Consider the following 15482-nt stretch of genomic DNA (forward strand, 5'->3'; position numbering starts at 1 on the left):
TTCGTCGACTGTTTGCTGGCCTTATTAAAGAGGGCAATTGTCACCTTGGGTAATAGGGTCCTAAGGTTTGGCACTGTTAATTGTGTAGCAGACTGGAGTGAGGGGAAATCAGGGATGAGAGAGAGCAGCTGAAGATAATAAAATCTTCTCCCAAACCGAGTCCAAGCAACTCTCCATATTTTGAGGTGAAACTTCCACAGAAGTTAAAGAGGGGACTGCATCTAGGTGTTATGGGTGGTGATGGTGAACCTTGTAGTTCCCCCTGGGTCTTTCTCTCTGTAAATTCCTTTTGGTACTGGTAGTGAACCACAAACCCCATGGGATGAGAGTCTTTTAGAGTTGTCTGGGCCGGGCCTTAACGGATCCTAGAAGATACTAAGGGTGCGTCCCTCAGTATAGAGTACCTTGAAGAGAAAAGGTGATCAGGCTCTTTCTGCTGACAAAAATAAACTCCTTGGCTTAATAACTCGCATCTTTCAAAATAAGGCTCAGTTCACACAGAGTAAAACTGGCAGAATTCAACTAGCCACCAGGTCATCCTGGGAGACTATGGAAGGCTCTCGCGCCTCCCGTCTCCGCCAATTTTACTCTGTGTGAATGGAGTGTAACTCAGTCATTGGTAAGCTGGCTCCTAATATTCTCCGTAGCTCCTCATAGCATGTAGTCCCCTCTTATATAGACTCTGCCACAGCTAACCCAGTACTCAGGGATAACCTGTCACTTCTGGGCCTTGCTGTGGAGCCCATTTACATAGATCCTAATAAACATATACAAATACAACACAGGTTGCATTCTTGGACCAACCTTAGGGGTGCCCACCTCAGTACACTTTAATTGCATAGCTCCTATGTATCTCACATCCAGGAGAACAGTCCCTGTTTTTAGGTGTTGTCCTGAAGGTCTGCACATCCCATAGTCCCACATGGATATGGATTAGAAAAGAGCAATTTTTTTTTTTTAAAGTTTACATTTACACGTACTAAAGTAAAACAAAAGCTATATAAATTCAGTATCTGTAATCGCACTGACCCTCAGAATTTAAATAACCTGTCGGTTTTACTGTAACTTGCATGGTGTAACAACTAATTCCCCCAAAGTTTGCTAGATTTTTTCTATTTGATTTCACAAAAAATAGTTTTGCAGTTTTGTTGTACATTTCATAGTAAAATGAAAGGAGTCATAAAAAAGTACAATTAGTCTTGCAAAAAACAAACCCTCAAATGGCTCCGTATGTAGAAAAAAAATAGGAGTTATTATGAGTTTTAGAAGGCAAGGAGGGAAAAAAATTAAAACTCAAAAACTTAAAGTGAGCCCATCCATGAAAGGGTTAAAAGTTCGGAGATATGTAATCATCGCTGATAAATAGGAATTTTATTGTAACTTTGTACATAGTGGAGTCCATCTAGGGTAGCACCAGACTCATGGTTGTATTACAGATGTGTGATTTATGGATCCATACAACAGTGTCTACAGCCGGCTATGAGCTAGTAATTCCCTTCTAAGTTTTTAGTTTTACTTCAACAAATAAACAAATCTTTCCTCTACCGCAGAATATCCTTGGGACAAATCAAATCTGAAATCTTTACAGATAGATTTAAAGGCGTTTGAAGAACTGGATGAATATGCTGCAAAGGTAATGATTGCCTTCATTCTATATGTTATACCGGGGTGTGTATAGTGGAAGGTGGGCCCCATAGCAAAGACTATAATGGGGTCCCTCTGGTACATGTTTGCTCTCCCCTCCCCTCCCCTACATGGTCTATGGCACAGCCACATTTAACATCCAAATGTGTTATAAAATGTCTCATTGTGTCTAAATGTCTGTTTTGTGAGTGATAACTCCTTTATCGTCACTATGTAGGTGCTGGATTATTAGGTAATCGGCCATTCAAGGAAAAGTAAATAAAAATGATGAGAAAATATAAAAATGTTTGGAAGTTATGAGGCTCTAAGATGTTTTACTTTATTGTTTCATATGGCGGAAACCAGTGTTAAATCCTATATATTATCTGTACACCATGTTATGGATGGTTGAATTTAGTAGTTTGGCGATCTAGGATTTCCCACTGTTCTGACTAGAGATGATTGAGCTGGCCGAGGTTCGGGTTCGTATGAACCTAAACTCTCGGCTTCTGATTCCCGCTGTCTGCCCGCTCCGTGGAGAGGGTGGATACAGCCTCAGGACCGCCTGGAAAACTGGGATACAGCCTATGGTCATCTCTAGTTCTGACCCCAGTTTGGGAAGGAGATGACCCGGTCTCTGTAGTATATGCGCAGTTTGTTGACTAAATGCTTTTCTACATAAACTGGTTGATTCTATAGAAACAGCTATCATCCCAATATCTGGATGTTTTAGCTGTGAATATAATGAATATAACCTAACTCATCTATTTCCATCTCTATGAAGGCATATGGTCTGTCCTAAGCATTTGTTTTTTTTTCATACTAGTTGCCGTCTACAGGATCCTTGGATCATTTAACAAAGCGATTGATACATGATGCTCATACAGACTTGGGGAAAGTTCGGGCTATATGGATATGGATCTGTCATCATATAGGTAAATAGAATATGGTCTAAGTAACTGGTGACGAGAATATATTTGAATACTGGATTCTTTCTAGTAAAAATTGTGAGTCAATGACCATTCCACAGGTCCAGGAGAATTGCTATTAGAAATCAGGATTAGGGAGAGAAGTATCATATGCTCTTGTTGGCACTGTTATGGTCTACCTTTGTTTTCAAGGTACAAGCTGGCTCTAATCATTGGGCACCTTGGCGAGAGAATATGTCAATATTTTTCCTGCTGCTCAAACGACAGACAGTATGACGCATTTATTACAATGCAGCACTTCAGAGAAATTATAGGGAATGCAGCTTCAATTGCCAGATGACTTCTTCCCTCGTGGGCTTTATTGATACAACTGTCCTAGAAATGATTTTAAGAAACTCTGTTATAAGTTTTATGAAGCAAAAGAGCTTTCTACTGTACTCAAAAAGGCAGTTTTCCTACCTCCCCCCTTACTTCAGAAGCAGGATTTCTGTGTACATTATGGTCTATGGGTAGGAGAAGAGTCGAGGGGAGTGAGTGAGTACAGAGAGGAGAAAAGGTCCCAGTTCCCAGTTAAATACTGACCTTTCTGACCTGTGAATCCAGTGTTTTATGTGCCCAGTTTCCAAACTACTTGGCTGCTTCTCTGCTCTACCTGCTCACTCATCCCTCTGCCCCTTCGATAGGATATAATGGACACAGAAAACCCGTCTTCACTTTGCTCCTCTGCAATGACGATGGCCTTGCCATTTAAGAAGTGATGGAGGAAACTGCAAAACAACTTTTTAAGTACAGAAATGACCAGTCCACAGGTCCAGGAGAATTAGGGATTAGGGAGGGAAGTATCATATGCTCTTGTTGGCACTGTTATGGCCTACCTTTGTTTTCAAGGTACAAGCTGGCTCTAATCATTGGGCACCTTGGCGAGAGAATATGTCAATATTTTTCCTGCTGCTCAAACCACAGGCAGTATGAAGCATTTATTACAATGCAGCACTTCAGAGAAATTATAGGAAATGCAGCTTCAATTGCCAGATGACTTCTTCCCTCGTGGGCTTTATTGATACACCTGTCCTAGAAAATCTAATAATCTAGGTCAGTAATCTAGGCTTTATTGATACACCTGTCCTAGAAAATCTAGTAATCTAGGTCAGTAATCTAGGCTTTATTGATACACCTGTCCTAGAAAATCTAGTAATCTAGGTCAGTAATCTAGGTCAGTGTAGTCCCGGCCGGGACTACACTGTGACTTAGGGTCCTATTCCACGGGCTGAGGAGGGCCTGATCAACGATGTAAACGAGCGGCGATCTGCTAAATCGACGCTCATTTACTGGGCCTATTCCACGGCCCGATGATCGTTGAGTGAGGGCTGCAAGGACATCGTTACCGATGTCCTTGCAGCCCTTGCAGCATACATTACCTGTCCAGGCTTCTTCTCCGCTCTGTCTTCATCCCCGATTCCCGCGCACTCTATCTTCAGAATGGCTGGTCAGCTGACAGGCCACACTCCGCGGCAGTCCCGGCCTGTGATTGGCTGAGCGCTACGTCAGCTGACCGGCCATTCTGAAGATAGAGCGCGCGGGACCCGGGGATGAAGACAGAGCGGAGAAGAAGCCTGGACAGGTAATGTATGCTGCTGCTGCTTGTCAAATTGTCGGTCGCCCGCCGTGCACCGCTATTTAATCGTAGCGATGCGCGGTGGGGGAACGATGATTTTAGGTCTGGCCCTAAATGAACGATCAGCCGGTGACACAATCATCGGCTGATCGTTCTCTCTATTTCACCGAACGATAATCGGCCGAATCAGGCCAAATGGGGCCAATCCGGCCGATTATCGTTACTAAGGAATAGGGCCCTTAGAGCCCCATTCCTATTCAGTGTGAAAACTGTAGGGAGTATTTCCCTGTCTCCTGCAAATCATGGTTCGGGCAGCATAAAACTAGTCATTTTTCTCTTTAAAGAATTTTCCTTAGTAAGGATGTTTACTAGATAGCAATAGAATAAAGGACCTGTTCTCTGTTCAATGGTCACACCTTCAATAATTTATTGGATATGGTAGTCATAAGTATATTTGCAGTAATAATATATAAGAGTCTGTTGGCTGGCAATGTGGTTAGGACAATGTAACACATCATAGAATACTTACAGGGCTTGTGGTTTGTGCTCGCACAACACTTGCTAGTACAATCAATGGAGCACCCTGTTAATGTTATAGGGCCTCCTACTAAAGACATTTATTGGGTATAACATTTTTTTTTCTTAGAATATGATATAATGGCCTTAAAAAATTCAACCAAGAGATCAACTGATCCTGAAGAAATCCTTAGAAGGCGGAAAGGTGTCTGCGCTGGATACTCCAGTTTGTTTGAGGAGATGTGCAGGTATAATACTCGAGGTGCAAATGGTTTATATAGCAGCATGATCCAATCCATTCAGTCTGCTGTAGTAAAGGGGGTTTTCCATGTAAAAAAAACATTAGATTTTGAAGTAAACCTAATATAGGCATTGTATGCCATATGGCTCCTCTCTGTGCCTCATTCCTGTGTTTTCATGACCAGTCACATGACCCCTTACTCTTTCTCTACATTGTTAGCTAGTGGTTACAACCAACTTTTGAGATGAGCGAACTTTCGTAAGGTCTGGTTTGGCCAATTTTCGAACTTTTGAGTCGCTGGTTTTATTTGACTCGAATCAGTTCTAAGTGAACCAAGTTTTTATAAAATTGCTTATAAGTCATGTTTAACAGTTTTTATTTGTTTCAAAAAGCCTTAAAATGCACTTTTAGGTAGTCTAAAAGTGTTTTTAAGTACTTTGCTACACTCGTCTGTTGACTTGTCAGCTGGCTGCCTTGATCTCCGCTCCGTGTGTCTGGAAAACTAAGCCAAGGCCAAGTGTAGCGGAGCGCTTTGCTAACACTGTAAATTTACTCATCTCGAAGTATTCTTCATTGTGTCAATGTAAAAAAAAAAAAATCTATAAATGAGCAAATTTTCTTATCACTTTTCTAGAAAACAAATTTCACTGTTCAGGTGCCTTTACCTTTCATTTCCATGTAAGTTGTTTCAGACCCATGTAAGTTTTTCTCTAACATGAAGGCATATTCTGCAAATCATAGACAGTCATGACACTGGTGACATGAATGTATGCATGTTATAGGTAGGATATAAACATACTTGTGTGTTGTAATACTTTAAGTGCAATTTTTTTTTTGTGTAGCCGCGCAGGTGTAAGATGTGTAACAGTCAGTGGCTATGGCAAAGGGGCAGGATACAAAGTGGGACAGAAAATACCTATAGACTCTAATCATGCTTGGAACATGGTTTACCTGGAAAGAAGATGGCATCTACTTGACAGTACTTGGGGAGCTGGCCATACTGATATGAGTAAAAACAAGTTCACATTCGAGTAAGTATTTTGTTGGGTCAAGTGTAACATGACTAGGGTGGAGCTGAACCCTTATTAGGGTAAGGGGGGCTAAAAGTGATCATCTCACTGTTGAAATAGCACAGCAATAAATAACAGGAGAAGAACATACGGTTTACCTGTAACTTAAAGAAGCATGCCAGGATTTGTTTTCCCCCCATCACTAGTCCAAAAAGTGTAATTTGTTTCATTCCAGCACAGCCGCATCCATGAATTCCTTTACTTTATTTAGGTCATGTGAGCACTGGCTGACCAACAGGAAAGTGTTTGATGTGTCAGAGCATGTGGTCTGTCTTGGGTCAACAATAAACATCATCTGGCAGCTTACAGAAGCCTCCCAAATTGCAATAAAAAATTTTTTCACCACAATTAAAAAAAACTGCAAAAATCATAGTTCAAGTTCTAAAGCAGCTGTCAGACTCATCTAAAAAAAATGCTCTAAAGATATTTAAAAATGAGTTTCTCAGCAAACCATTTTATCAGATAGTATGTACCATCTCACCAGGTTAAGGTGACCTCAGAAAGATGGTTCCTTACACTGGCCTGTCTTTTTGCTAACATTAAATGGTAACTGTCATTTTCAGAAATCAATTAAATATTAATAGTACAAGTGATTTTAAGAAACTGTAAAAGTTTTATGAAGCAAAAGAGCTTCCTTCTGTACTCAAAAAGGCAGTTTACCTACCTCCCCCGTACTTCAGAAGAAGCAGGATTTCTGTGTACATTATGGTCTATGGGTAGGGGAAGAGTCGAGGGGAGTGAGTGAGCACAGAGAGGAGAAAAGGTCCCAGTTAAACAATGACTTTTCTGACCTGTGAATCCAATGTTTTATGTGCCCAGTTTCCAAACTACTTGGCTGCTTCTCTGCTCTTCCTGCTCACTCATCCCCCTGCCCCTTCGATAGAATATAATGGACACAGAAAACCTGTCTTCACTTTGGACCTCTGCAATGATGATGGCCTTGCCATACAAAAAGTGATGGAGGAAACTGCAAAACAACTTTTTGAGTACAGAAAGAGGCGATTTTACCTAATAAAGTCTATTACAAATCGCTGGCACTATTGATTTCTGCAAAAAAATTAAATGACAGTTACACTCTAAGGCTACGTTTACAGGCTCGCTAATGCCAAGAGTTTATCCTATTACTATAGTGTATGAGGCTAAACTGTCAGAATTAGTGACCGGCCGGGGAGTGGATGGCACATCGTCATATTGACGCTTTATAATTTTTTTTCACAAATGACCGAAAGATTTCTTATCTCACAAACAAATTAGCGAATTATTATTGAAAGACCAATTATTTTTTTTCTACACGCTGAAAGATTGTGATGAATGAGAATATAACAATTTTGTGTTCGTCGTTCACTCGTTTACACCTATTACACCGAACGATGATTGCTAACAATCAAATGTTTTAGCGGGCTTTTGAACGATAATCGCTCCGTGTAATAGGGCTTTTAGTTGTATCAGTAGACCCAACTGGTAGACCTTTATTGTTTGGCGAGTACAAAATACCAACTAACATCAAGCAGTAACATACATCAAAACTAACCTTTTAACCTAGGCTTCCTTATGTGGAATGAAATGGAATTCTGCTATGTTCTGCTCTACAGGTACAAGGAATATTATTTTCTGACCCACCCTGCTCTCTTCATTGGAAACCACTATCCAGACCAGACAAAACACCAATTACTGGAGCCAACTGTTTCCCGAGAACAATTTGAACAATTTGTGCATCTTAAAGGAGATTTCTATAACTGTGGGCTTTTATCTGTTCAGCCTGAAACGGGAATTATAAAGACAGGTAAATAATAACAATGTTAGTGATGTTATCAAGGGTTGTCAGGACTCCTCCTCTATCAGCCAGTGCAAAGAATAGCCCTCTATCTAGAGACCTAGGGGCAACCACCAGGTCTCTGCCTTGATACATTAGAGTTACACCTAATCATATGTTCTGTGCCCCTTTCAAAGCCTTAGGCCATGTTCACACAGCGTAAAATACCGGCCATTCTGTGACCCGACCAGGTCACAGAACGGCCGTTGTTTGTGAAGAACATCCTGACTGGTACTGCAGTACCGCCTGATCTTCCTTTGTGCTGAATTGGGATGCAGGAGCATCCGTGTGCGCCCACATCCCAATTCACCATAGCCAACGCTCCATTGTGTGCCTTGTCAGGCTTGTGCAGCCGCTATTTAATGAATAGCGGCCCCAATAAAACTGACATGTCAGTTTTTCATGTCAGTTTTTCGGCCGGGACTCTCTCAGCCTGCAGTGCACGTAAGTTTTGAATTAATCATGGCCGTTGTTGCGAATCGGCAACAACAGCCGTGATTAATTCAAAACTTACATTGTGTGAACATGGCATTAATATGATTTGATGCATATAATAACTTACCTTTAAATGCCATTTTTCATGACATTTCATTGCATTCTGCTATGCTTAAAGGGGCTTTCCAGGTACAATGTAAAGTGGTAACGCCTTGTTACTTCAGCTCATCTCCTGTTCAGAACAACTTGGCCACTAATCAATTTGTGCAGCTGAGGCTTCAGGTTTTGTTCAATCTGGGTGCCGTAACTCTGCTGAACAGGTGATCTGTGGGAGTTACCGAGCATCAGCATCCTTTTAGTTAATGGTGGCCTATTGATCGCAAGAAGAAAGAAGCACATCAAAAACAATTCTTTATTAAATACAAATAATGAATACAAAAAGATTCAAAAAAGTACAGGAGCAATAAAACTAGGGAGACAAGTCCCAAATACCACTACATTAAAAAACATTAAAATGTCAAAGGTTAGACCTGCCAGCATCCCAACCTGGGACCTATCAACCAACCTGAGAACAACACTTGGACAAAAGCAGCAAATGTGTCTTATAACTAATCCATAACATATATATATATATATATATATTTATATATATATATATATATATATATATATATATAAAATGCAGTGTGTAAGCAACAAAAAAGTAAAAAAAAATTGGAAAAATATATATGATAAAATGTAAAAAGTTCACCATGTGCTTGTCCAATATTGAAGAGAGGTCAGGTCGGGAAAGAGAGCACCCCATGCGTTCCGCCGTCCAGAATTCTAATAAAGAAATGTCTTTGATGCGCTACCTGTGCATATGCTTTTCTCTTTGGAGTAGTGTCATCGTTTATATGCATTGGTTTAGCACTCAGGTATGTATTGGTGGTGCCCACTGTTTCTTTTTGGGTTTATCCATAGGATAGGTCATCAATCAGTTTTGCTTAGAATACTCATTCAATTCTACAAATAAAAGGTGTTTAATTTTTATTTATTTTTCCAAACAAAATTTTTATTGAAAAGGTCAGCAAGTATAAAGCATGTAATAAGTAGGAACACGCAGGTCCCAGACAAGATGAAAATTCAGCAAAAACATTGAAGATGACCTTATTTTAGTGTTTTATGCCGTAATGAGGTATTATTACAGAAGCTTGAAATACCTGGAGACCTAATATGCTCCAATTATTCTATGCTGAGGCGACCATAAGAAGTAAAATCATAAACTAAAAAACTGTAAGACAAAAACAGAAGAGAATTGGTAACAGTGAAAGTACCACAGATCACTACAGTTCTTGTTACATTTATATGACTACATAGAATACAGAAGGTGAGGAATTACTTGCAGGCTCTCAACACAATGTGACATATAGTCTAAGTAGGTGGGTGAGTCAGCAAATATTTTTGGTAGAAAGCTTTCCAAGGTTCCCATATACTGGTGAATTTTTCGTGAGTGCCGGACTCCCAGCTACATAACTCCTTGAGTCGTGCTATCTGCTGGACCTTCTCGATCCATTCGTTAATGGTGGGCGGAGTTTCCTCCCTCCAGTGGATGGGAATGAGGAGTTTTGCTGCAGTTAGTAATAGGGTTGGTAAGTGGTTTTTGGCTGGAGAAAATGTAGGGCTAGGGACCCAAAGGAGAATAAGTAGAGGGTCTAAAGGAACATTACTGCCACATATTAAATCTATATGTTGAATGATTGCTTCCCGAAAATATTTTAGCTTTGGGCAAGAAAGCCAGATATGAGAGAGTGTACCTGAGCATGAATTGCATCTCCAGCAGGAGTCCGATTTTAGAATATTCATTTAACTGAACAGAAATCTGCTATAGGCTAGATTCACACATACCGTATCCAAAGCGGATTTAACGCTGCGCGTTTGCAGCAAAATCCGCTGCGGATACCAAATTGTCAATTTAAATGTGATTCCATACATTGTCATCCTGCTGCGAGTATGTAAATATCAGCCCCCTTAACCTGCGGCCCCCCGACCATACTTTACCTGGTCCGCACTCCGGCTGCATCTGAGGCTGTGGCGCCGTGCACTGATTGGCTGCACGGGACCTTCTCGAACTCGAAGCATAAAATCCACTGTGCATACAGTACAGTACGTGTGAATGTAGCCTTAAAGAGACTTTATTGCAGAGGAAATTTGTAGGGGCCAGCAATAGGACCCTGGGTTTCCAGCTCCCTGGCTTAAATAGAAAATGTTGTCCTGACATTCCCTTTTTTTAGCTTTTTTACTGGAAATTTTTACTTCCTTTGTGGTTAGATTTGTAAGTTTAGGTGAGCCAGTTTGTACAAGGCCTGCCCAAAAAAATATGTTTCTACAACTCTGTTGTGCAGTCATAGACACTCCCATGCCACCATATGGCACTTATGTGTAGGGTTTCTAGGGAAAAGTACCTCCATAATTTAGTATTTCATGATGTACTGTATATATGTTTCTATATGGGATCCAAGGAATGCAGAGATACATCATAGACTGCTTGGAAGTAATATACACCTGTGTGCATGATCAATCAATGTCAGCTCTGCTACTTTGGATGCCAATTTTCCTCCTCATTGATAATTTCTCTAACACATTAGAACACATTTTATTGTCTTTTTTATCCAGAAAATGGAAAAGTTTCTATTACCATTCAAAGTGGTCAAAATATGGAATTCAGCTTTGACGTCAATGGAGCAAAGAATGGAATAATAAAATTGTTAGAATGTGGAATGGAGCTTGATGTTTACCTTAAGACGCCTGGTGAATATGAGCTAGAAATATACACAAAAAAGCCAAAGTCTAGTGACCTATTTAACTGGGTTTTATCCTATAAAATACTTTGCCAAGCAGTAAGCACCACCATGAAAATCCCCAAATGTCTGTACAATCCTGTTGGTCCAAGCTGGGTGACTGAAGAGGCCGGACTTGTGGAACCATCACACCCCGAACCAGTCATTTATACAGAGGATGGATTCTGTGCCGTCAGCTTTAAAACAACCAGGACCTTAAACTTTTTAAGTACTTTACACTCTGATGAGGTGCAAATAACATCAGATATGAGGCACCAACATGTCTTCCTATTCCAAACAGAGGAAAAAGCAGAGATAAAGGTCCAACTTCCACGCTCAGGTTCATATGTTCTGCAGATTTTTATTAAAGAGGAGGACAGTATAAGTTCTTCATATAACTACCTATGTAACTATCTCATTATTTGTACCAACCCTTCTGTAAAGCGGCCCGTTTTCCCTTTGGCATATGGTTCATGGAGAGAAAACTTTGATCTACTTCATCCTCTAGAACGATTTCTTCCAAAGAATAGCAATGTTTCCTTCAAGCTTCAGATTCCTGGTGTGACGGAAGTACGTGTTGAAGGGGAAACCACAGTGCTCCTAACACTGACTGATGGTGGTTACTGGGAAGGGAGCTGCAGTACAGTTGGTAGGAAAGAACTTTTTGTCATGATCCCATTAAATACACCGAATAGTTGGCAGTATATCCTTAAATATGAAGTAAGTAAGTAAGTTTCCAACAACCAAATTCAAAGTTTCATTTATTTTTACTCCATTATTTCAGATAAAATGTATTAGATTTTTTTTTAAGTTGTATTAAAGATTTATTTCAGTTAATGCAGTTTTGTCTAATGAATGCACTTACACATGGTCAAAGATGTATATACTGTCCCATAAGGGGCCCCTATAGTCTATCGGGAGAGGGGTTCAGTCTTGTTTGGTAGCTTCCGCTATGTTATTTGATCAAAAGAACCTGTGCAGAATTCTCCTATCCAAAAAAGAACATTGTAACATGAGAGATAAGTATAAGGGTCATGAAATGGGGGGAAAGGAAAAAACACAGAGAAGCCAAACTCTGAATCTATGTGATCTGTGACATATGTTCCCTCTCTTCTCTGCAAGTCTGCACAAACTTTCAAACAAAACAAATTTTCTCCAAGCTTTCCAGAAAATTTATATTCATCTGAATTTATTTGGAACTATTTGGGGTGAATTGCAGGGAGTTTAGTTGCCTGGGCAACTGAACTCCCTACTAATAATACAGCTGTGACGAATGGAGTGGAAGGCTGGGGACTGGGTATTCACTCAAGCGGTGCTCTCTGCTGACATCTCTGGCGGAGACAGAAACTGTCCAGAGCAGGAGAAGTTTTCTATGGGGACTGAATGCCTGTCTCGGCCAGAGATGTCAGCAGAGCGCTGTCAGACTGAGAATAAAACATTTCCCGTAGGACATAAAGCAGTTAATAAGTATGGGAAGACTTGAGATTTTTTAATAGAAGTAAATTACAAATCTATATAACTTTCTGACACGAGTTGATTTGAAAGAAAAAGATTCTAGCTGGACAACCACTTTAAACATTGGATGGACCATCTTCCAATCCTGGACCATCTTCCGTCAGAGCGATATCATGCAGCTGCCATTACAGGTGCACATTAATCACAAGAGAAAACAAGGGAAGAAAATGAACCCTCTATAGGTATTTGCATACTGAGGAATAGATGAGGAATTTGAAGCAAAATCGGCTCTTAATTTCCCGGCGCTTAAAGGGAACCTGTCACCCCCCGTGCCGGGGTGACAGGCTCCCGACCCCCCGTTAGAGCCCCCTATACTTACCTAATCCCGCCGGGTCCCGCTTCTGGATTCGGTCGGGTCCCGGAGATCTCAGCCGCTGCAGCCCGGCGCGCGCGCTGACAGATGAGTCCAACGCTCATAGAGAATGACGGAGCGCTGGACTCTCCTGTCATTCTCTATGGGTGTTGGACTCATCTCTCAGCGTGCGCGCCGGGCTGCAGCGGCTGAGATCTCCGGGACCCGACCGAATCCAGAAGCAGGACCCGGCGGGATGAGGTAAGTATAGGGGTCTCTAACGGGGGGTCGGGAGCCTGTCACCCCGGTACGGGGGGTGACAGGTTCCCTTTAAATTCTGCCTGTAAAATATGAACAGAGCAATGTCTCATTGTGTTCAATTGTATTTGACACTGCAGAATTTTCTGCTACAGATCCACTTTCCACCCAAAGAATTGATATGTTAATTCTTTGGGTGGATTCCGCTAGAAAAATCCTATAGAATACAATAGGGCTTGAATTCTGCTAGAATTCCACTCGAATTTTGCTCAAGTTCTGCTCTTATTCTTCCAGAGCTGAATAGGCAAGGAATTTGAAGCAGAAACTTTTCTCTTCAATCAGGAGTTTACGAGCGGAGTCCGCAGGATGGATCCTGTTGTCATTCTGTCTGTCCTATTGCTTCAATAGGATTTCTCCTATGCATCTGCTTTATTCATTCGGTTCACACTATGTAACTGTGCGGCTGTATTTTTTATGCGGCTGTAAATGTGCGGATGAAACTACGGCCGTGGGAAAAAATAGACATGCGGCTCAAAACATATGGTCATTTACTTGAAAATCTGGTTCAATTAAAAATAACAAATAAAATCTTAAGAAAGTGATGCAAACACCTCTGGATGCATCTGGGAAAGCAGGGAAACAGTTTACATGAATTGCTATTACCGGGGTTTGCGATCCTCTGCACTAATGCAAATGTCTCTCATGGTTAATCTATTAAAATAATAAAACACATTTTCGTTGTAATAAAGTGCCTTTCGTTGTTCAATAATTAAATTTAAACGAATCCATCATTTTGCAATTAAATATACTGTTAAAATAAATATATATATAAATAAATGTATATTTATATATATATATTTTTTAACAGTATATTTAATTTCAAAATGATGGATTCGTTAGAATTAAATTATTGAACAACGAAACTGAATTTATTTAATCGAAAATGTGTTTTATTAATTAAATATTAATTAGTGCAGGAAGCTCCATAAGCCGTTAATTCATATTGCCGGCAATAGAGCATTCTGTACTAATCATCACTTTACTTTAATGAAAACATCAAATGTTTCTTCTAATTATGTTATCACAATAGCATTATTAGAAGAAACATTTAGAATTATATGTGCGCTCAGCTGATTGGCTGATCGGCTGAGCGCACATATAAAGAGCCGGTCCGCAGCACAGTGACTTCATTGTGCTGCGGACCAGCGAAGAGGACACATCGGGGTGAGTAAAGAGCTCTCCCCACCCCCTCCCCAGCACTGCACCCCTCCCAGCAAGGAAGGGGGGGTCAGTTAACCCCTTCCTTGCTGGGATGGGTGCAGTCTGACATCAGTCTGGCCCCCAAGGGGTTAAGGGGGATGCAATACATCCTCCCTTAACCCCTTGGGGGCCAGACTGTAAGCAGCGATCTGTAAAGATGCTGCATACTGTAAGGAGCACAACACCGCTCACAATGATGGGTGTTGTGCTCCTGTTTGTGTGTTTTTTGTGTGTTTCTCCCTTTTTGTTTTTCAGATATCGGTATCCTGGGGATTACGTCGGATTCCGTGGACTACGTCGATGACCAGTGTTTTTTTTTTTTTAAGAAAATGGTCAATGAGGGGTGTGGGGGTGTTTTTATTTGAATAAAAAATTTTTTTAACTTGTGTCTTGTCTTTATTTCTTTACTTTATAGACTTAGTAGTGGAAGCCGTCTAATAGACGGAATCCATTACTAAGTTGGGGCCTAGTGTTAGCCGGTATAAAATGGCTAACACTAACCCCCTATTATTACCCCAGTACCCAATGCCACCAGGGGTACTGGGAAGAGCCGGGTGCCAGTGGTCCCGGAGCGTCAAAATTGGCGCTCCTGGACCGGGCGGCAGCAGGCTGGTAAGATTTAGGCTAGGGAGGGCCTAAACCAATGGCTCTTCCCACCCTGGTGTTACCAGGCTGCTGTCGTTTGGTTTTTAACCCGGCTGGTTATAAAAATAGGGGGGACCCTATGCGTTTTTTTTTTAAATAAATAAATAATTAAAAAAAACGTATTGTGTTGCTTGCCGCCTCCGTCTGCCCCGGATCATGCGCTGCTGCCGGGGGTGTTGCGTCCTATCCCCGGCAGCGTGCGCATCATAGAGTTCACTGCTCCGGCACAGGGAGCGCACATTAGAGACACTCCCTCTGCTGGAGGTCCCAGCACAGGGAACTCTATGATGCGCGCGCTGCCGGGGATAGGACGCGACACCCCCAGCAGCAGCGCATGATCCGGGGCAGACGGAGGCTGAAGAAGAAGAGGATCGCCGGGGGAGCGCGTTGTTAGGTGAGTTGTCTGTGTTTTTTTTATTTATTTTTATTTGTTTTAATAAAGGAAAGAGGG

At 41.2% G+C, this 15482-nt stretch overlaps 1 protein-coding gene across 5 annotated transcripts in view; it reads left to right on the forward strand.

The window, feature by feature from the left end:
- LOC138795928 (kyphoscoliosis peptidase-like) overlaps positions 1–11877 on the forward strand; it is a 34654-nt gene extending 22777 nt beyond the window's left edge. For 4 of the 5 annotated variants that reach the window (XM_069975668.1, XM_069975669.1, XM_069975671.1 and 1 more), the window contains 6 exons: positions 1551–1633; positions 2450–2558; positions 4814–4931; positions 5767–5955; positions 7587–7777; positions 10898–11877. In XM_069975668.1, the coding sequence (XP_069831769.1) occupies positions 1551–1633; positions 2450–2558; positions 4814–4931; positions 5767–5955; positions 7587–7777; positions 10898–11793 (1586 nt within the window). In that variant the 3' untranslated portion in view covers positions 11794–11877. The remainder of the gene's footprint in view (positions 1–1550; positions 1634–2449; positions 2559–4813; positions 4932–5766; positions 5956–7586; positions 7778–10897) is intronic. The other variant, XM_069975672.1, reaches the window with a different exon arrangement.
- The last annotated feature ends 3605 nt before the right edge of the window (positions 11878–15482 follow it).

This window comes from Dendropsophus ebraccatus, chromosome 6, assembly GCF_027789765.1.
Source record: "Dendropsophus ebraccatus isolate aDenEbr1 chromosome 6, aDenEbr1.pat, whole genome shotgun sequence".
NCBI classification, from domain to species: domain Eukaryota; kingdom Metazoa; phylum Chordata; class Amphibia; order Anura; family Hylidae; genus Dendropsophus; species Dendropsophus ebraccatus.